The sequence below is a fragment of the Durio zibethinus genome, chromosome 4 (assembly GCF_047325235.1).
Source record: "Durio zibethinus cultivar Kanyao isolate XHJ-2024 chromosome 4, ASM4732523v1, whole genome shotgun sequence".
Lineage (NCBI taxonomy): Eukaryota > Viridiplantae > Streptophyta > Magnoliopsida > Malvales > Malvaceae > Durio > Durio zibethinus.
Genome location: NC_143165.1, coordinates 34,797,457 through 34,819,239, shown reverse-complemented (window position 1 = coordinate 34,819,239; position 21,783 = coordinate 34,797,457). Strand labels below are relative to the sequence as shown.

The window sequence follows — 21,783 nt, the reverse complement described above, 5'->3', positions numbered from 1 at the left end:
ATTGTCAGGAGGGATTCTGAACTAACTTTGGATGGGTAGCAGCATATATTGCAGAGTTAATATCAGGCTTCAAGTGGGATAGAAGTTGCGGTACAACGGGACGTAGACTTTCGGCAGCTCTTCCACAAAGAGCCAACACCTCTGGCCTAGGCTTGCTGGTAGGCTGCACAGGCCCTCCTTGTCCTTCAAAGTGGATGACATGATGACTGAAAAGAACATGAACGGCATATATCTAATTACTTTAAGGAAAGATAAGGGAAAGAGCAAACCTTCTACCAAGGGGGAAAAAAAACTAGTACTTACAGGAAATCAATGAGATCCGTTATTTCTGACGCATCCACTGGAACTGGTGGCTGGGAGTTGTTCCCGAACACATCCACCAGCGTATTTGAAAGTAAAGACAACCTGAAAGACAAAAGCAAATTAGTTATAAGGAATCTAACCAGGAACAACAATGGACTTACTACGCTTGTTGTGGTAGAGAAATGGAGAAAATATGTTTGAACAGGTCCACAATAAAATCACAAGACACCCAATCATTTCCATCAAATTAATCAAATTTTGGCAAAATTACAAACATGGGGAACTTGCACCTTTTTTTGTTGTCATTAAGGGAATGCTCCCAAATAGCAGTTGGAAGGCAAATCTTGTCTCAAATGGTTTAGAGATGAATTGGTGACCTAACCACAATATCAGCCAAGGTGTCCTCTTTCCTTTCTTTTTCTACTAAAGATTCTATACAGAATCAAACATCCAAGCATGTCAACATCCTATTTGATGTTTTATTTAGAACATAAGCATTTTGCTAAATCATCTTGCCATATAATTTGTTATAACACCAAAAAGAGTCTCTTCTTGGGGTTGATGTACAAGTCTAAACACTGTAATAATTTGGAGATTTAGGGTTTTAACACCTTTAGTTTTCGAGATGAATATTTTGCACTCTGTCTGTGTGTGTGCTTCTTTCTCCTATGTCTGTGTGTGTGCTTCTTTCTCCTATCCTCTCATTTCACATTCCATATACTTTTCGTTTTCAGATTAATAACATCATCATATCTGTCAAAATGTGCAGCAATTCCCAATTGCCATCTAGTAAGATAAAATAATTGTTATTTGTATGGTGTAGATGGAACCAATTGAAGGATTTTTTTTTTGGCAAAAAGATTTTCGAACAAAAATTCAATAATCATTTATCCGTAAACATTTATTTTAATCCAATCGAATCTTTAAAAATTTATTTTTACCTTAATTGATGAAAATAGGTATTTGAAGATTTATTTAATTACAATAAGACGATAATAACTTGGATGATTATTGAATTTTTATTAAATTGTTTGGGCTTGCAATGTAATACCTAATGATGCACCAGAGCAAAGGACAACTAGAAATCAACTAGAAATGAAAGGGGTAGATGCGATTACAAGCTACAGCAGTGCAAGCATGTTGATAAATTACCATTGAAAGAACAAGTTTGCTAACTTAGAATCTCGAAAGTGGACGTCACACTTTATATGAAGTGATAATTTCATATTCAAGATAAAACCTCCACAACCAAAAGCTTGTCAAATCTTAGGTGAGCAATTGAGAAGAAAAATTCATGAAACACGAAGACGCCTCCAGTAAAACAGAAACCTAACTCCTCTAGAGAAAAGCATTCAAAAAGATATGACAAACAAGCTGTTATACCCTGTTGAAAAGATTATGAGCATTGGCAAGTCTTGGAAGCAAGGGGCCCATTATACGGAATGTTTTTCGCAACATAGCAACTGAAGTTACCGGCCTGAGATGTTTAATAATGACATGCGTTCTCTCTAGCCATTCTTGTGGGAGGTTACCGAAGAAAGAACGAAGCAATGCAACTATATTACCCGATACACAATGGAATAATCACATCAGAGTGCAAGTCAGCATAAAATGATATGCCACTGTGTTGGTACGGCCACTTTTAATAATAACTGTCTAGGAGGAAATCTGGCATAAAGTATAGACCTCATTATAAGAAATCTGGATGTTTAAAATATAAAATTATTGACAATGAAAAGCAGAAAGTGCACAATAGATGAATGTTAGTATCATCTGTTTGAACTCCACTAGGCAGGATGATAACATTTTATTGTCTTATTTGTTAAATATTATTTTCTTATAAGTAACCAATCATTAGAAGCAAGCAGAAAGGGTGTGAACCCAGTATACATGTAGAATCCACAGGTAGTAATCTAGCATAAATTGTGAAGTTATTAAAAATAGAAAGACCAGACAGAAATAGTCCCCTGCCCTTTAAGATGGAATGGATGGCTAGGTTCATGATCAATTCATTTGAGTAAAATGAATATATTAGCCGAATGCAGAAGAGGGGAGAGTAAGATGTGCTTGCGTTCGCGTGTACATGTGCGTGTATGTGTGTGTGTGTGAGAGAGAGAGAGAGAGGGGTGGCGGAGGGGAAGAGGGAGAGGAAGGGGAATAAGATTCTTTCTCAAATATCAGCATGTAAGTAGTAAATCAAAGAGAATATATCTAATTTTAATGCAAGAGCATGAAAGAGGGAGAATGAAGATAGTAAAGAAAAACAGGGAAAGGAGGGAGAAACAAAGGAAATTGTGGAAAGAAGAGATAGAACCAAGGAAGGAAATATCACTGCTTAATACTCAACTCATTGTTTGAAGCAACTAGAAACTAAAATGAATTAAGTACTTATAGGTTACACCCTAATCCTAATATAAATACGAAATACTAAATACAAATCTAAGAGCCTAAAAAATCCCCTATCTTTGGTTCAAATCAAATTTGAAATGGAGGAATTTCAAGTATATTTAGAACTAAATAGATCTCTCCTACACCCACTTATTTTTTGGCTTTAAATACCAAAATAATAATTGAACACATAAAAATATATAAGAACTAATAAAACAGATGTCTAATAGTTTAACCCTTCAATAAGCATGATCCTATTTTGCGTCAGTATCAATAGAAAGACAACATTGTTTCCCTTGCAGGATTTTTGAGGATCTGCATTGACCTTATGATTAAAAACTAACTTAGCCAGTTTTTGCTTGCCCCAATTAGTCACTCATGAGGAATTCAAGTCAGTTACCTACATAACCTTGAAAACAATTAAATGCTAAAACTTCATCCAAATCCTTAGAGGTACTTTTGTATATTCTGTAATTTTTTAAAACAGTTTCAGACTTAAATTATTGCAATTTCAGCAAATCTCAGAATGCTTTAAGTCAACAAAGGGATTTAACAATACTTTAATAGAAAATACAAAGCAACATACTTTACTAAGTACCTAAACCAACAAGGCACATAGTATATTCCATTCCTAACCATAATATCAGTTTAGCTACAAAGCACTAGTAATCACCAGATAAATAAAATTTCAGACTCTAAATAGGAGTGTTTCAATTAAAAAAAACACCTGTCCTTCCATGAGAGATTATTGCCAAGGGCCTTTTGCAAGTCAGTGCGCTTAAATATTCCAGTGTAAAGCCAATGCTCAGGGGGCCCACGAATCTTACAATATAATTTCACCCTTTGTTGAAGCTCTTGCCTTTCAAGTAAGCTTATCTGCAATTTATAATTACATTATCAGAAAATCAATGCAGCCACAATAACAAGTTACAGCTTACCTTAATTAGAAGTAGTAAGAATTTTCTGCATTTTCTGCATTAAACTTAACAAATTTCTAGATGAACTCAATCAGGATAAAAATTAATTATTCCAAAAATCTCCAAGATGGCATCACATGAATAGTCAGCAAGGAAATAAAATCAAGTGTCAATACAGAAGGATAAAAGAAAATTTTAGGAAGTAAACAAACTGCTACTAGAACCGCGTGTTAACGATAATCTGACTCAATCACACTTGAGTACACAATGCTACTCAGTAATAAAGGCCTTGCACAAGACCAAAGTTGCAGTAAAAAATTTACAGATTCCTTTTAGACAGCAATCAACAGAAGGAGTATCCTCCAGATTAAAGATCCAAAGAGAAGGATAAAAGGCCTGTTATATGCATGTAGAATACAAAACAATAAAGAACCATTGTTACTGCTCATTGCAGTAAAACATTCAGATGACCAAGTTAGTCATGACTCCAGAAAATTGAGACCAAACAAGACTACAACAAAAACAGGAACTTATATGAGGCCAACTGTTATCCACAACAATCAATTTAGAGAACTGCATATATGAACAAACGTTACATGAGAAAAGTAGCAAATATTTCAGAGAAGCATATCACAATATGCAGGGCATGGGGATCATCATCACGGTCAATGAGTGCCAAAAGCAATATATCTAAAGGAATTAGCTCATGGGTCCAAACAAAAAAGGAAAGGTTCGCACAAGTTTTCAATAAAAGGTCCTGAAAAAGGCAAACCAGATGAAATGCTTAACAAAGACAACAATTTAGTTAATGAAACTAAAGAGAAAATGGCTACAAAACCTGCAAGGAATGCCCATGCTGAAGCTCGATATGAATGTGATGAAGTAATACATCCACCATTGTATAAATATTTGATGTCACTTCTTCAGGTGAAAATTCTCTCAACACCTGTGCCTGACTCAATTTTTGCAGAAGATTAATGTTCTTTTAACATTTTAATGAAATTTTTAGGATAAAAAGGAACTGCATGGTAGATATCAGGAAAGTGACAGCATGATTCTATTCAAGTGATCTTTCCAGGTCAAGTGAGAAAAGACAAGATAAACATACAAGGTTTCAACTGTTAATGTTTTCAGGGTGCCTTTGCATCAGTATCCATGCACCAGCACATAGATATTGCCGGTGTTGAGGGAAACTGTGACTGATATAAGTCATAACATAATTTGAACCAGCAGATGATGAAAGAAGTTGAGTGCATTGATTAATCACTGTTGTTTCTGACTGCAAAATAAGTACAAATTCCAATATTAGCTGCTGCATGAAATCTAGTCAAACAAGAAAACAATGACGATAACATGGTGACAACAACTATTAATAACAAGAAAAACATGCATTGAAGCAATACCTAAAAGATTTCAACAGAGTGATGAACAAGTGCATGGAACGAGAAAAATTTTCAAGTTTTATAAACTCATAAAAAACACGTATATATCAGTGTCCCTCTGTCTAAAATAATCTGTTCACTCTCAAAGTATGACAGGAAATAAGAACTCAACAATAGAATTAAAAAACTATAGCTTTGAAGAGAATTTTCTCATCACGTTAGATTTTCTCCTTTTCATCTAACAAGCCCTTTCATGAAAATTCTATAGATATCTAATGCTTGAGAAATTAACTATTTCTTCATTTTCTTCTTACATTCACCTTGCATATTTGCTAAGCAAATGCCTTGTATTTCCATTGGGATCGCTTTTTCTCACAAAAGATATCAAAATAAAACTAGAAAAGAAATAGAATTTTGATTTTTTTTTTAAAGATGAATTAGTTGAACCTGTTGCCATGCTTGAATTGCCAGTCCTCTTTTGTTTGCCCGTCCCATTAAGACATCATGAAGAAGAGAGAGGGAAAATAATGCAGTCTTTTCTCTGACCATATATGCTTGCTAGTTGCCAATATCTGATCCAACATAGTTTGAAGACAAAGTAGGTGATCAGCATTTGCAATTCCACGTGTCTTAATGGTGATGGCAAGAGTGATTATAGTTATCCGATTTAAAGTTTCTGTGAATTCAGTGGGGCCCTGCAAAAATCAATTTCAGAATTTTAGCTAAATTAAGCGAGGGAAAGGAGAGAAAAACAAAAGTTTTTGGTTTGAGATAATGGCATTTACCTTCCCTTCCCTTTTCACTGAGAAAAAGTCTCTCAATGACAAAATCAGATTTATACACAAGTTCTCAGCCAACCTAAACACACGATGATCTCCCCGTTTTCCTTTTAAGGCAGAAATTATTTTTGTAACATCATACATCAGAGTTTTGCATTTCCCTTGGTACCTACAAAAAGAGATTGCAAATCTCATATATGATATCATCATATTGCATATAAAAAGACCAAATCCCAAGGCTTAGCATTTGAAGCTGCCACAATCCTAAGAGTACGAGGCTAATCTTAAGCATTTATGACAACTTATTAAGTACTGCCAGAAGGAATAAGAAAAAAAGTAAACAAGGGGCAAAAGACACAGAAACCCTCGGGAATCAGAAAGCTCAATTCTGAAAATGCAACTTGGAAATATAGATATCCAGAGGAGTGCCTGACAAGCTGATAACAGTTCTCATTCTAAACATTATTACAGTTGTAGAGTGGAAGAAGGCAAAAGAGGTTGAGGGAATAGGAGTATCTTTACTGAATGAACCAGGCAGAAGATCACCTGTAGAGTGGAAGCAGGTGATAGTTCACAATTTCAAGCGCCAAAAGAGTCACCCCAGGCTTGCTTAATAAAGAGGCATTCCTCTGTATCAAATGCTGCAGAGATAGCATTTTTAAGACATCTTATTATTGTATTAGCAAGCAACAATATATATTTTCATAAACCTAAAAAAGAGTGAATAAGGAAAATAGACTCAAACTTTGGTCTAAATTGGAAAATTTCAGCAGTCAACAACAACTACTAAGCCTTTTCCCACTACATGGGGTCATTTATTGATCATAACTCACCACAGTGCCCTATATAAATTACCGATGGATAGTTCAAAGGGTTTTGAAAGAAAATTTCAAATATTAGTGCAATAATATAAATTTTTCTAGAAATTGGTTTAATAAAGGGTGAATTGTTTCATCTAGTCAGTTTGTTGGTTCACTTGAAAAGTGGCCGATGATCATGAAAAGATATATTTAGCTGTCATGACAGTGCAAGAGTTGTCAGTAAATCTGAAAAACACATGTATCGGTAGATGAAGTCATTGTAAGTCAAAATGATTTTCCCAAATTAGTAGGATGGGTGATGAACTTTCAGCCAGCAGCTAGCTTGAGGTTAAAGAAAATGTATTAAAGTGACAATTACCTCTTAAGGCTTCTTTTAAAAATGAAAGATAATAACATTTCAGACGAACAATAAATTTATACCACAGATCTAAAAGAAAACTGCATGACAATATTCCTCTACTTATAAGAAATCTTCTGAAAAAATAAGAAATAGTAACTTTAGAGGGAAAGTAAATTACACTAAAGTGTGAATGAAATGAGGAATGAGTTGCAATGAGCAGCAGTCTGGTGTATGTTTCAACCATAGAAATACTAGGCACAATCTGCACCAAAGTATCAATATCAGTCACTAAAAACAGTTCGAAAACCAGTACTGATCCAACAGTACAAGAGCTAATAGAGATCATTAAGCGTACAACAATCAGAGGTCAACTATATGAATTACATTACACTATTCTATTAATGATCATATCTAAGTTGGATCAGTTAAGCAACATCCTTTTCAATAGTTTTTGCCCATGTCTCTTTTTAATATTTTCTGACTTCAGCACCTTGAGTTATAAAGACCATTTGGCCTAAGAGACCAAAGTCTTTCTTGCACGTGGAAACAAAAGTAAGAAAGCATTTAACTGTTAATATATCTGCTTCACATCCCCTAAATTAGTTATGCATGGTAGTGTACCAAGCAATAGTTAGGCTTTAGCTTAGAGCTAGTAGAAATTTCACAGCCAGAACAACTAGGATGAAAATCATCCAGCACTAACACAAAACACAACTTAATACAAGAGAAGGCATTATGCAAGAAAGTAGGTTCATTACAAAACATTCTAAACCATTTTGTCATCCTAGTGAAGAGAAAACCCATTTGAAACCAACTATCAATTGGAACTATGGAAATCCCATTCCCTCTCACTAACTTACATAGGCCAGAAACATCAAATCTTACCTGCCCAACGAATAAAGACTCTTCCATTTGAAAGACCAACTTCAAACAAAGATTCATTGAAAAGCCAGACAATAGTGATATCGGCAATGGACTAACTTCCCTCGTCACCATTAATCTCTCATTGGGCTGTATATTTGCTCCTGGTAAAAACTCTGTAACTCCACCAGAAGATAACCAATTCATGACAGTTTCACAAGCTGGTTGTGCCATGGTGTGGGAGAAAACCCAAAACATCCCAATTGATCTATCATCCATATTCATATAATCCATAATGCGTTCCCCTAAAATAAAACCAGAACATGCTTTATTTTAGGGTTTATTCAAACAGTATGAAGCAGGCCTTGATGAATTTTAGAGGCACACTCAAAGCAATAAACAGTGTATGCAGGACAGAGTTACCTTTAGCTTCATCAGCTATAATAGCTGCATGTTAAACTCATTCAACCTAGAATAGAATGCGCATGATATGTACCTTTGCTCACTTGTCTCCACCATTCATCTATTTGCTTCCCTTTCTGCAACTGTTCATTATTCAAACATTCTCTGGTTGACTTATTCAACGACCAAATGCGTAAGTTAATGTGTAAGTTTTGACAACTGCTAATAAAATCAAGCAGGATGCTTTGGGGATTAGTAGGATCAGAGCTCCTATCTTCTCCATGAAATGATAGAATCTTTCTGGTCGTCTCCACCTAGCAGAAGAATTGCAAGGCCTAAGTTGAAGCAAATTGATTCATACAATTTACTCAAATACTAACAAGTAATTAATGCCGAGAATAATAATCCTTAGCATCAAAGATACACTTATTTCATGAGACTATGACTAAGTGTCCCTTAATATAAACATCCCCTCATGTTTGAACAAGATATAAAAGTTCATCAAGTAGGATCAAACTTAAAAGAAGAAAGGCAATGAACTTTTCCATTTAGAAACAACCTTTCTAGATTCATTATTCAAAGCAGCCATGACATGCTCAACCCGAATGATTTGTGCAAGAAGCCAGGTAACATGATTAGTATTAAGTATGTGGTGATCACTCTCTGTAAAGCGTGCGCCCAGCTTATCAAAACAATCAACAAAATCAATACATCCACTTTTCATTAGAAAGAAGAATATATCTGAGAAGACAAGCCACTCCTGCCAGCAATTTAACTCTGCAATTAAAGGAATGTTAAAAACTAAGTGTGAGACATTGAGGAATATCTAAAAATTCAATTCCTTCATATTCCCCACTGCTATTTTGGGGAACTGGCAGTGATAAAAAGATAAATTTTGAAAAACACCTAGCACCAAACACATGCATTATAACTCATGAAAGAGTTCTAAAACAGAATCAATCGCCTAGGAATTATTAATGGAAAGATAATGATTACTGACTCTTTAAATTGAGAAAACCAAAAGAACAAAAAATAAATATAGGGAAGAATTTATTGCCTGAATATGTCAACTTCAAAAGCTCAACAATTCCATCAATTGTTGCCTCACAAATCATATCAGAGGTAAAAACAGCACCAGGAGTAGGCGCTTGGGCGGAACCTCGGTATCAAGGTGCCACAACAAGCACACGTTTCCACCAATCAGGAGAAGGAGTAGAGCGAATAGCATACCTTATACAACGTAAAGCTCTCTCCCAGTCCAAACTACCCCTCTGGATAGAAGCTGCAAGATCCTACATAAAAGAAACTATTAGTACATACTAAATGCCAACTCCATATTGTTCTTACAACCCTACATCCCCACCCCTTTGTCCCTATTAAAAGAAACCATACTGACCACAATTAGTCCCTCCAACCCAATATATATGTGCGAGTGTTACGGTCCTGAAATGAAGCTAAGAATTTTACGTCGGTTGAATGCTAAAGTTGATTTTGAAATATAAAGATTCACACTGCTTTCATGTGAGATGCTTTTTGTAAGATAAAATCATAAAGATCAAATGAGTTAGAGTGGACAATAACTCATAGAGGTGTAAACCGTGATAGATAAATTGATTTGAAACATTGGATGAGTGCATGCCTTAATCCTGGAGCCACGCGGACGTGAAAATTGAGTTTCGACTCGTGATAAAAAGTATTAGAGCCAACTTTGAGAGATGCCACCGAGGTAAGTGGGTCCTCATTGGAGTGAAAAAAGATGTCACAGCCTATGCGTCTTTTATAAGATAAAACCGTAAGGTCAAAAAAATCAGAGCAGACAATATCTTACAAGATTATAAACCGTAATAAATAAGCTAATCAAATATGTCAAATGAGTGTATACCGAATCCTAAAACTGCACGAACCTGAAAGTTGAGTCTTGACCAGTATCATGTGCGCGTGCACACTTCTTTTCCCTTCTCTCCCTCTCTCGTACACACAGAGCAAGTTTACAAGTCATAAATAAAGAAAAATAGAAAACGCTTATAAATATACAACGTAGGTACACATACAAATAACATAACTACGTTAACAGATAAATATATTCTTGGATTGGCACAAAACTGTGATAAGCATACATGCAAACAAAAATGGTTTTCAACAAGAAGCTGAATTTATCAAATTGAAGCAAATTAAATAGTATGGAAAAAATTGACATCCTTTCCCCATTTTGTGGGAGAGATTAGCATGAATCAAACTTGAGACTGAAATGACACATTTTAACATTTAGTCTTCCTCTAGATAAAGAAACTCTCTAGTTCATTAGAAAGAATGATGCATAAAAGAGGAGGACAAAGTATCTACAGGCATTAGGCAAACATACACCGAGAGAAACCAATGCGGAGGCTTCAAATCAATTAATAGCAAGAAGGATTTAACGAAAAATAACATCAAAACAAAACTTATGACCTCTAAAGGATCAACTGCACTTAATCAGAAATCACAATTAAACCTTTCAAAATGCCAATAAGTAGAAATAAGAATCCTAAGTGATTCCTTAAAAAAGGGTTCATAAAACACCAGATGTCAGAGCTTCATGATGTATATCCTGATAGATCTGAAATGCATTTCCTAAAGCAACTTGGAGGAATTCTAAACTTTGATAACAAAAGTATGATGAAGAACAATGGTTTTGCCCAGATTTTTTATTCTCTCCCCCCCCCCCCCTCCCTCCACCTTTCCCCACCAAATCTATTCTTAGCTAGGATAATATATCAGAAAGGTTGGCTTTTGGCCATTCCACAGGCTGCCTAGCAGAAGTAGGGTTATCTGAAGTAGATTCTCCCTTTTATGCTGATCCTGCTGCCCATTGACTAAGAAGAGAGCAGATGCAGCACTTTCATTGACCCCCCCCCCCCTCCTTTCTGTTGTTGCTAGCACTTTCCTAGGGTGAGTCAGAATTTACTAAAGGGCAGGCAAAGCTCAAAGGAAGCTATCCCAATAGGTCAATGGGCAGAATTGAGTTAAGGCTCTGAGAATCATACCATTGCAGTCAAAAGAGCACGTTTCTTTCAAATAAGACACACCATTGTCCATCACTGAAATTCATCGTTCATATAACTAAAGATTAGAATACAAAGTTGTTTTTCTGGAAAGAACCTCCAACACATAGCATTGAATCACACTATTACATAACAAACAATTATAAAGACTAACATCTCTTTAATAAAGCTGCCAAAAGAAACTAATGGAAACTTGAGAACATTTCAATTTAATGAAGTACGCTAAATTTTAGATATTATAATGGGCATTTGTAACAGTCATTACCTCTCCATACAGTGGTTCTCCAAGCACACTTGGATATGTAATTGGTGAATACAGCAAGTTCGTTATAGCTTCAACAGAAACATTAGGAGTTGTCTGCAACAAAATTCGATGAGTTCCACATGTTGGGCAATGAAGGTGTTGGTCTAACATTTGCATATGCTTAGCCATCATATCTCTCCTCCTACGTATTTCCAGGATAAGTGTAAACAATGCTTCGTTGTCAGGGATTTTTCTATAAACTGCAAACCACTTCGAAGTAATTCATAAAAGGGCACTCCGCATTTATCTTCCTCAACCAACAGCCAAATTACATTCAAACAACTGTGCAGCCATTCAATTAGAGCCTTGTCCGGTCGCCAGGACTTTCCATCACATTCCTCATTCCCATGTTGTCTTTGATCCCAATTAACCAGCCAATTCAGCATATGGTAGAAAATTTCAGCTTGAGTCACTGGTTTCAAATTACATTCAAGCCCAGTTAAAATGATCTTGCAACATAGCTGACGTAAATTGCTTATAGCGTTAATTCTTATAGATGAATTCATCCTAGTTGCAGACAGTTGGCCATTGCACGAAATATCAGATGGATTTACAGGGGATAAAGTTGCACCAGAAGATGGTTCAATTGTAGATTGTGCTGGACACCCAACAACCTGAACCGAAGTTAAAACAGATACACGATTTGCGGACTGAAAATTAGAAGTATTTACATTAGTAGATGGTATCATCTTAGTCTATGGATTTTAACAGCAATCGTGATCACGTTTTTTATCGCATTATATTTATTACGTTTTTTTATATAAAAGATAAAAAAAATTTTACATAAATTATTATAAAATATAATTATTATAATTATAATTATAAAAATTTTTATTTAATGATTTTAAAAATAATTTATGACACTTTATATTTTTTATTTTTTAAAAAGATTATTCATAATTTTATTTAGATTATAATAAATTATTCATATTTAGTTTATCCACAATCTTTTTCAATTAAGTTCATAATCAATATTAATTCTAGAGAAATCAAATATTAACAAAACTTAATATATTAAATATCAAGTATCTATATTTTAATAATTTTCAAACTTATATTTTAATAAAAATTTCAAATTTATATTTTTTATTTTTTAATTTTTAATCTTAATAAAAGTAATAGATCATAAAACATTAAATTTATTAAATAATTTAATCTTTTTTAATACACTAATTGATATAAAATTTTTTATCACAAATTACTTTCAATAATTATATTATAAATAAAATCTTTAATAATTACACAAAAATAATGAAAATTAATCTAATATAAACAAATAACAATAATATAAATATCAAAATAATAAAAAAATTATTAAATTTTAAATAAGAAATCATAAATTATTATATAACAAAATTAAAATATAATATTTAATTTTAATTATTTTTCATCTAACTTATATAAAAAAGTTTATCAAAATTTTTCATCTAAAATTTATATATTATATTAAATTATTAATCTCTTATTTTTTTAATTATAAAATTTTAAAACCTTTAATTAAATTTTATCTTTAAAAAAATTAAAAATTAATTACAAAATTAAATAAAAAAATTCATCTCCTAACCCCCCCCCCTCTCAAGCCAACGTCCCACCCCCCACTCCATCTGAACTCACTCAATCCCCCGTCCACCCACGTGTCCCAATATTCCCTAATTTTGTTTAATCTCAGCAAACCCAGGCACTCTCTTCTGTTTGTCTTTTTCGTGATTCTTCTGGCCCTCGAGAATTTTTTTCTTCTTTTCCTTTTTTTTATTTCGTCCCTTATTTTTTTTGAAATCTTTTTATCATTATCACTTACTTAATACCTACAAAATACTTCATTCATTTCTATCAAATTTTCACAGACAGACATAATTTTATAAAAATTTTATAAAAAAAAAAAATTTAACTTTCTCTTCTTATATTTTTTATCTTAAATGTTGATTGAAAATTTAAAATTAATTTAAATTTGAGTAATTTATAAATTAAGTTAAGATTGCTGTTAAAGTATCGATTGAATGATTGATAAATAATTTATTTATTTTTTTAACTTATTTTTAAATTGATTTTGATATTAAAGACTTGAGATTTTGTGTTTTATTTTTATTTTTATTTTTATTTTTGCAAGTTTATTGATTTATTTTGATAATATTAAATTTTTATTTTTTTTGAACCGATGATTCATGAGTTCAAAAACGAGAATAACAATAATAACAATTCGTTATTATCATTATTTCTCTTTATGTTATTATTTTATGATCGTTACGTATCGTTTTAATTGTAAATAAATTTTTTAATTATATTTCTTTCAATAATGATGACGAATGATGATGTTATCGTAATTTTGTGATCATTATTTTATTATTAAATCGTTATTTGAATTCTAATCCCAGAATATGATAAAATTGTTGATGAAACAGAAGAAACTCCCTTGACCCACCGGCACTTCTGCAAAGGAAACTGAAGACAGAAGGGAGGGCAAAAGGGTATCCCAATTAATGTAGCCTGTGCCGCACAAGCTACGCAAAGCAAAAAGAAGAAACTCCCGACTGTGGTGCATGACTACTACACTGAGTAACCAAAGATATTAGAACAGATTCGGTCACAGACCGCAACTGATTTTGATCCTGACAAGAACGGCAAAGCATGAACGAATAAAAGTAATCAACATTTAAAAATTCATTGTCACAGATTACTTAAGGTGCCATTTGACTGTTACTGTTACCACTTGCTATTTGCTTAAATAAAAAAACAGTAGCAAAAATCAAAACACAAAACGTAAAACGACATTTGATCGTTAAAAAATGTGAAAAACTTACACCAAACTGACTCTGGAGTTGCTCAAAATCTAAAAGGAACTGTTCGTTTCGAGGAGGAAGCTCTCCGTTAAGAGCGAGCACACGCTTTTGGGTTTTGTTCCTGAAAATTTTAAGTTAATTATTAAAAAACAAAAACAATCGATTAAACCTCCATCAAAATTCAAAGAAACGAGACTTACGGTTGCTCTCCAACAGAATCATCAGCTTTTTGGCGGCTATTTCTCTGCAAACAAAATTTAAAAAAAGAAAAGAAAAGAAAAAGAATTACTTAGTTTTAGCGGAGAAATAAGAAATTTAAAAACAAAAAGATAGAAAAAATAAAAAAAAATAAAGTAGTACTCCTAAGTAAATATTAAAGAGATCGGTAATGGTGGCTCGGGCAGGGTGGAACTGGTAGTTTCGGGAATTATCTGCCATTGATCTCTGCTTTTGATCGATATTTTCTTTTTCGTGTTTTTTTCTATTTTCGATTCATCTCCGGACTCTAGGCTTTTGAAATTCACGTATTATTAATCCATCGTTTGTGTGAGAGTAACTGATTCAGTCGTTGTCATAGAAGACGAGCCAGGAAAGTAGACGTCAAACTAAAAGACCGATCAATTCGGGTACACTTCCTTATAGTCGGTTGAGCATAGGATCTTTTATGAACAATAATAATAATTTAATAACCTTATTAATTCCATGATGCACATATCTATCCCGTAATCTCGTTTAACAAATAAAATTATAAATGTTCTCTTATCTTAATATATTAATGGTTAAAATAACCAAAAAAAAATCCTTCAATTTTATTAATTTACATACTATACAATTTATTACACTTTTATTACATCATATTATGTATTATTTTTAATTTATATTTAAATAAATTTTTAATTTGTATCATGAACATTTTAACATATAATTTGAGTTTATGCAAATGATTAAAGTTTAAGATTTGAATATAAAATACTCAAGTGTGAATCCTCATAGTCTCTTATTGATCGATGATCTGTATTAAAAAATTTATAAATTTTCTTGAAAGTTGATGAGTTATCATAGTCTTGAAAACGAATAATCTTTCTTATTCTTAAATTTTTCGTGACTTAAAAAAATATATATATATATATAATTTGTACATAAATAATCTATTAACATAATATATCATACATGTAAGACATCTAATTCTCACCATCAGAAATGCCTAAAATAAAACATTAACTTATATGAAGAGTTAATTTTTATTTGATTAGAGAAAATAAAAAAATTACAGTAATTCTCTTGACACGAAAACAAAAAAATTTATATCAATAACAAGAGAATGACTTATTTGAGTATGATAAGAGTATAAAAATTTATTTAAAAAATTTAATTCAATAGTTTTTTTTTTATTTTTTAACTTATATCAATTTACATAATAATGTATAACTACATAATTAAAAAAAAAAGTGAATAATACAAATTTTTATATGCTAAATTTAATATAATTTTAAAGGATATAAAAATAATAATCAAAACATAATAAACTTTAATGTTTCAAATTTAAAATGAATATGTAAATTTAACTAATTAAAAGCCTCTAAATATATATGTTGAGATAAATTGAGTGTTACAATGTGGGTTGAATATAATTCAACTAAGAAGTTTCATATTAGCTGAGAATTAGGTATGGATTAAATATTAACTCAATTAAGAAATAAAGCTTTATAAGTTAAGTATAGGTTAAAATATTAAAAAATCCTTAAATTATTTTATTTTTTAAACAAAGCCTATGCATTTATTGTATATTTGTATTTAAATAAGTCATTATTTTTATTTAAATAAAAAATATTAATTTATATTAAAAATTTATTTAAATATAAATCAAGAATTTGTTTACATATTAAAGATTAAGTTGTTATTAGTAAAAACATAGAAATTAATATTCTGACAAAAAAATATAAATAAAAAAAATAAAATTCAATGACTTTTTATTATTTTAATATATTATTAAATTTGTATCTATAATGTTATTTTATTTATTTGTTGATAATCTCATCAATTGAATTGACTTTGTCTAAGCTGTGACATCAAACCTGCAAACTAAATTACTCTCATTTTATATAATAATAATATAAATATAAAACTGAAAATAATAATATACATATAAAAATAATATATCAAATGAAGTCTTGTAATAATTTAAAGATTACATTTGTCTTTAAAATTTTACATGAAAATTCAAACATTTAATTTAATAGTAAGCGTATATATAATTTATATTTAAAAAGTTAAATTCATATCTCATTTTAAAAAATTATTATTCCAAATAAAATTTGAAAAAACGTTATTAATGCTTTGTAATACTAGTTTATATGATATTTAAGGAATTATTTTTTAAAACAAATTTAAGAAAACAAATCTTTAATTAATATTTGATTTTTTTATATTGAATTAAAATATATTTTATAATTATTTTTTAGCATTTCACTGCCATTAAAACAGAATATCTTTCCAATAATTCCTTGACCTTTGAAATAAATGAGATAAATAATATACGTTACCAAATAGGCAAGCCATGCCGTATTACTGAACAGAGCATTTTCTCAGCAACCAAACAGCTGCATTATATATATTTCTATTGTAGGTGTCCATTATTAATTTATCCCTCTCAGTTGGAAAAGCTCTTTTTCCAGTTACAGAAGCAAACAAACAAAAAAAAAAAAAAAAAGAGAAACATTCCCTAAAAAAAAAAACTGAGAAATATTAAAAAAATGAGTGAGAGATCTGCGAGAATATGGCCTTTCAATCCAATCTGTCATGCCACGTCATCAATAAGACAGTACTTCTTCAAAGATTGTGACTCTGCTATGCATTAATACTGACCCCAAAAGAACACAACACAAACAGCAAGACACAATCTAAAAAAGCGAAAGCCAGATGTGTGCTCTCCTGTGGTAGGCTTAATGCTTACAGTGCACAGCATTTAAATCTGGACCATTGATTTCTGATGCAACCATCAAATAACTAGGCTCAGTAACCGTAGTACAAAGTAGCCAGTAATAAAAGCCTCTCTTTCCTTGCAAATAAACTAAACTCCCCTCTCGTCACTGTTCCGGTTCACCACTCGTTGCCATTTCTGCTTCCAAAACCTCGAAAGGAGCGCCCTTTTCTTTTTCTCTCTCTTTTTTCTCTGGGTTTATTGTTTGTTTTTTTTTTTGTGGGTTCTTTTGAGGCTGAACTGAATAGCTTTGTATCGTTTTGAAGATTCAAGCTTTGCTTACTCAAATGGCTATATTCCTGCTGCTTTTGCTGTTGCTTGTCTCAGCTGTTTCTGGTGATGATAGTACGTTTCTTTTAAGCTGTGGTTATACTTATCATTTGTTACCCCTAGCTGTATTTATGTGTTTGTTTCTGTGGGTACTTCTCCTATGTTTTATCTTTCTTGTTTCTCTCTAACTCATTGATATTTTTCTTTTCATTTGTTCTTTCAGTGAAAGGTTGTTTCCTTTTTTGGTGTTTTCAATAAAATTTCTCTATGCCTCTTGTTTCTGTCTGTCCCTCTAGTTTGTCTCTACATTTTTTGGTTATTATAAATTTTTTCCCATCTTTTGCTATTGTCTCATATATCTTCCAGTTAGTTGAACGACTAGAAATTTTAGATTTTTAAAAAATTTGAGCTGTATGTAAGTGTTGCTATTTCAATTTTCTTAGTTTTTGTGGGCCATTAATCTGGTTTTGTTGTTTGAAATCACAATCTTACTTCTTTTACCATAAAATTTTTTTCTGTGGAAACTGGAAATAATGATGGTTCCAGAGAGAGAGAGAGAGAGAGAGAGAACAGTCTTTCCCTTTGGGTATTAACTCTATTCCTGTCAAAGCAGAAGCCTCTGTAGAAAAGTCCTTCCCTTTGTTGGAAACGCTTCTGATCTTTCCTCTCCCCATCTTTAATGAGAATCTCAACTACAATGCGTCCCAGCTCATGGACCGTCCTTTACCTGTCTAAACTACATTTCCTCAGAATATTTTTTAGGACCAAAGTAACCTTATGGAAGGGCTTCAAATGCTAATAAAGGTATTGGCATCCTTGGAAATGTACATTTGAGGGTAGTATTGTCATCTTAATAGTAGAAAGATAATATATGAAGAGGCCCATCACCCCCCCTGAACCGTTTCTTATAATGAAGTAATTTTAATATAGAATCTTGGATAAACATCTAACTGTTGGGTATTCTTGTAGTCAGGTGAGTTATCAATTCATTTGCTCTAGTATTATTTATGATGGATGATGATGCTATGACCTGTCTGATGTCTCCTTGTGTGTTTCCTTTAATTTTTAGGAGAATTATACTGAAAAAAAATTATAACTGATGTTAGATTTCTATTTGACCCTCCAGAAATGGACAAGTATGGGAGGATGGTGCTGCTTGTATGGTGTGATATGTTACCCACCTTCCAGCTACTTTTATTTTATATACAATTTTGCTCCAAATACAACATTGTTGCTTCTGTTTCTCTGCTTCTACTGAAAATGACTTTGGAACCGATGAGTCAAGACTTACTGCTGAATGGGAAATATGTGATTGAAGTTAGAGATGGTTGGTCCTAAAGTTAAATGAATTAATGAAATTGATCTTTATATATTTGAAGTGTGGAATTGACCTTGAACTTTATGTAGAAGCCTTTAAGATGCTGCTTTAATATGATGAAATATTCTCCATCTAGTGGCTGAAATGATTGGATGAAAGAAATTAAAGATTCCTGGTTTTAAACTTTAACATCTATTTCTTTTGGGATTGAATTGCAGTTTTCTGTAGTTAATTGAGTTAATGAAAATTTTTTTCTGTATCTTAGTTGTTTGAATCATATTTGCAACACCCTATTCTTCAATGTGCTTTAATTCTTTAAATTTCCTTTGGTTTAGCCTATTGTTTGCATACATGGCAATCTTCTCTGCAACTGCTGTGGTCATTAACGTTGTTAATCTCTTATCAAGATGGAAGACCTTTCATTTTTCATGGATAACATACTTGTTTTAACATCTGCCTGTGGATCTCTCTATGCAGAGGCCTTTATCGGTGTGAACATTGGTACAGACCTTTCTGACATGCCCAGCCCCACTCAAGTGGTGGCCCTTCTCAAGGCTCAGAATATCAGATATGTCAGGCTTTATGATGCTGACCGAGCCATGCTCCTCGCACTTGCCAACACAGGCATCCAGGTGACTGTCTCTGTCCCCAATGACCAACTCCTTGGTATTGGTCAGTCAAATGCCACTGCAGCCAACTGGGTAGCTCGTAATGTTATAGCCTATGCCCCTGCCACCAACATCACAGCAATAGCTGTCGGATCTGAAGTTTTAACTGCACTACCAAATGCTGCTCCAGTCCTAGTTTATGCCTTAAAGTTCATCCACTCTGCCCTTGTTGCTTCTAATCTTGATGGTCAAATCAAAGTCTCTACTCCTCATTCTTCTTCGATTATTCTGGACTCTTTTCCACCTTCTCAAGCTTTCTTTAATCGTTCATGGGATCCAGTCATGGTTCCATTGCTAAAATTTTTGCAGTCTACGGGGTCATACCTTATGCTCAATGTATATCCATATTATGATTACATGCAATCAAATGGCGTGATCCCATTGGACTATGCACTTTTCCGTCCTCTCCCACCTAACAAAGAAGCCGTTGATGCTAACACACTCCTGCATTACATTAATGTCTTTGATGCTGTTGTTGATGCAGCATATTTTGCAATGTCTTATTTAAATATTACCAACATTCCGATTGTAGTAACTGAGTCTGGTTGGCCTTCAAAGGGTGATTCATCTGAGCCCGATGCTACAGTTGAAAATGCGAATACATACAACAGTAACTTGATCAAGCATGTGCTTAACAACACTGGGACTCCTAAACACCCTGGGATTGCTGTCAGTACTTACATCTATGAGCTTTACAATGAGGACTTGAGAACTGGATCAGTCTCAGAAAAAAACTGGGGGCTATTTGATGCCAATGGAATACCCGTTTATATTTTACACTTGACAGGTGCTGGTACTGTTTTGGCTAATGACACTACAAACCAAACTTTTTGTGTTGCAAAGGAGGGTGCTGATCCGAAGATGTTACAAGCAGCTCTTGATTGGGCTTGTGGACCAGGGAAAGTTGATTGCTCGCCTTTGTTGCAGGGGCATCCATGTTATGAGCCTGATAATGTGGTTTCTCATTCAACTTATGCTTTCAATGCATATTTCCAGCAGATGGCCAAGTCTCCTGGGTCCTGTGATTTCAAGGGGGTGGCTACCATCACTACAACTGATCCAAGTATTTGACTGATATTGGTTCTTATAAATAAGACCCTAGATATCATAATTTTTCATTTTAATTTTTTATTTTGAGAATTGATGGGCTGGCAACATTACTGGTTAATGCTATCAAACTTCTTGATGCACACATTCACCGGTGTTTGTATAATCATTGTTACATGCTGCTAATTTGGCCTTTCCAAGACATGTTGGAAACTGAGTCTAGTTGGACTACAATCAAGGTGGCTTTTACAATATGTTTTAAAGTATAATAATTACTTGATGCACTTGTGGTGTTTATTCAATTATTAACTGAGAACATGATTATGAGATTGCATTCTGTCATTTCTCACATAAAAAAAAGAGGCACACTAAGGAAGTTAATAGTTTACCTTATAACACCTATTAACTTAGTTATGTTTTCTATCGGTGCAGGTTACGGTTCATGTTTATTTCCTGGAAGGTATGCACTGATGCTCGTAAATATTAGTACTTATTTTTCAAACATGATTATGATTCATATATGATGGCTTTGAAGAAATCTGATGAGGTTACTTTAATTTTGTTTGCAGTATTGGAAAAAACGGCACCGTAATAAATGGCACATCACTTGTTCCTTCCTCAAACTCTACGACTTCAGGCTGCCCATCGCAATATATCTATGGGAATGGTTCTTTCACAACCTCTGTGATAATAGGTGTTTTACTTATGAGTACTGTTTTCTTGTAGAACTTGTTTGTATTTGCCCTTCGGTTTTAACAAATTTCAAATCTTCCAAAAAATTCAATTACGTCTCAGTTGGAATACTTGCAGCATACCCAATTTTGTTTTCTCCTAAGAGGAGTTGAGTTCCAGAGTGGCAAATTTGGCTGAACATACGGACAGCAAGTAGTTTTAAGATGAGTTGTTCATTGTCATTGGATTCTGTACAAACAAACCAAAGGATTATTCAAGACTGTTGCTGTGTAGCTATGTTATTGAATTAGGTACATTGGGTTGAAGGAGACAAATGCTATGTGTGATATGCTTGATTTTAGCTCTAAGACATTTTTGGGAATGAGAATTTGAGAGTTTTTCCGACAGAAGCCACTAAATTGCCTATGCATGATAGATTGTTACATCTTATAACTATACATGCTTTGGTACTCAATATTCAACAAGTAAAAAGCAAAGATTATTGGTGGATGT

General features: G+C 32.9%; 1 protein-coding gene and 1 pseudogene across 6 annotated transcripts; one reads left to right on the top strand and one right to left on the bottom strand.

Annotated features, from left to right (window-relative positions):
* Positions 1 to 1,756: 1,756 nt before the first annotated feature.
* On the bottom strand, positions 1,757 to 12,227 carry LOC111289031 (mediator of RNA polymerase II transcription subunit 23-like; annotated as a pseudogene). The gene is made up of 13 exons (XR_016341896.1): positions 11,500 to 12,227; positions 9,251 to 9,485; positions 8,753 to 8,970; positions 8,288 to 8,507; positions 7,816 to 8,096; positions 7,109 to 7,192; positions 6,316 to 6,410; positions 5,776 to 5,938; positions 5,438 to 5,685; positions 4,717 to 4,887; positions 4,447 to 4,560; positions 3,419 to 3,567; positions 1,757 to 1,971 (listed from the first exon to the last, which is right to left on the bottom strand). The product of XR_016341896.1 is annotated as a mediator of RNA polymerase II transcription subunit 23-like (transcript).
* A 4,798-nt stretch (positions 12,228 to 17,025) lies between these two features.
* Positions 17,026 to 21,680, top strand: LOC111287553 (glucan endo-1,3-beta-glucosidase 3-like). Of its 5 annotated transcripts, XM_089760023.1 has the most exons (5): positions 18,472 to 18,538; positions 18,692 to 18,892; positions 19,361 to 20,614; positions 21,031 to 21,058; positions 21,168 to 21,680. In XM_089760023.1, the coding sequence occupies exons 2-5, from the start codon at positions 18,694 to 18,696 to the stop codon at positions 21,322 to 21,324; spliced, it is 1,638 nt and encodes a 545-aa protein (XP_089616149.1). In that variant the 5' UTR covers positions 18,472 to 18,538; positions 18,692 to 18,693; the 3' UTR covers positions 21,325 to 21,680. The 5 variants fall into 5 exon arrangements, with proteins under 5 accessions (XP_089616151.1, XP_022733913.2, XP_089616150.1 ...); XM_089760025.1 differs by lacking the exons at positions 18,472 to 18,538; positions 18,692 to 18,892 and adding an exon at positions 17,026 to 17,640 and having other exon boundaries at positions 20,983 to 21,058; XM_022878178.2 differs by lacking the exons at positions 18,472 to 18,538; positions 18,692 to 18,892 and adding an exon at positions 17,063 to 17,640.
* The last annotated feature ends 103 nt before the right edge of the window (positions 21,681 to 21,783 follow it).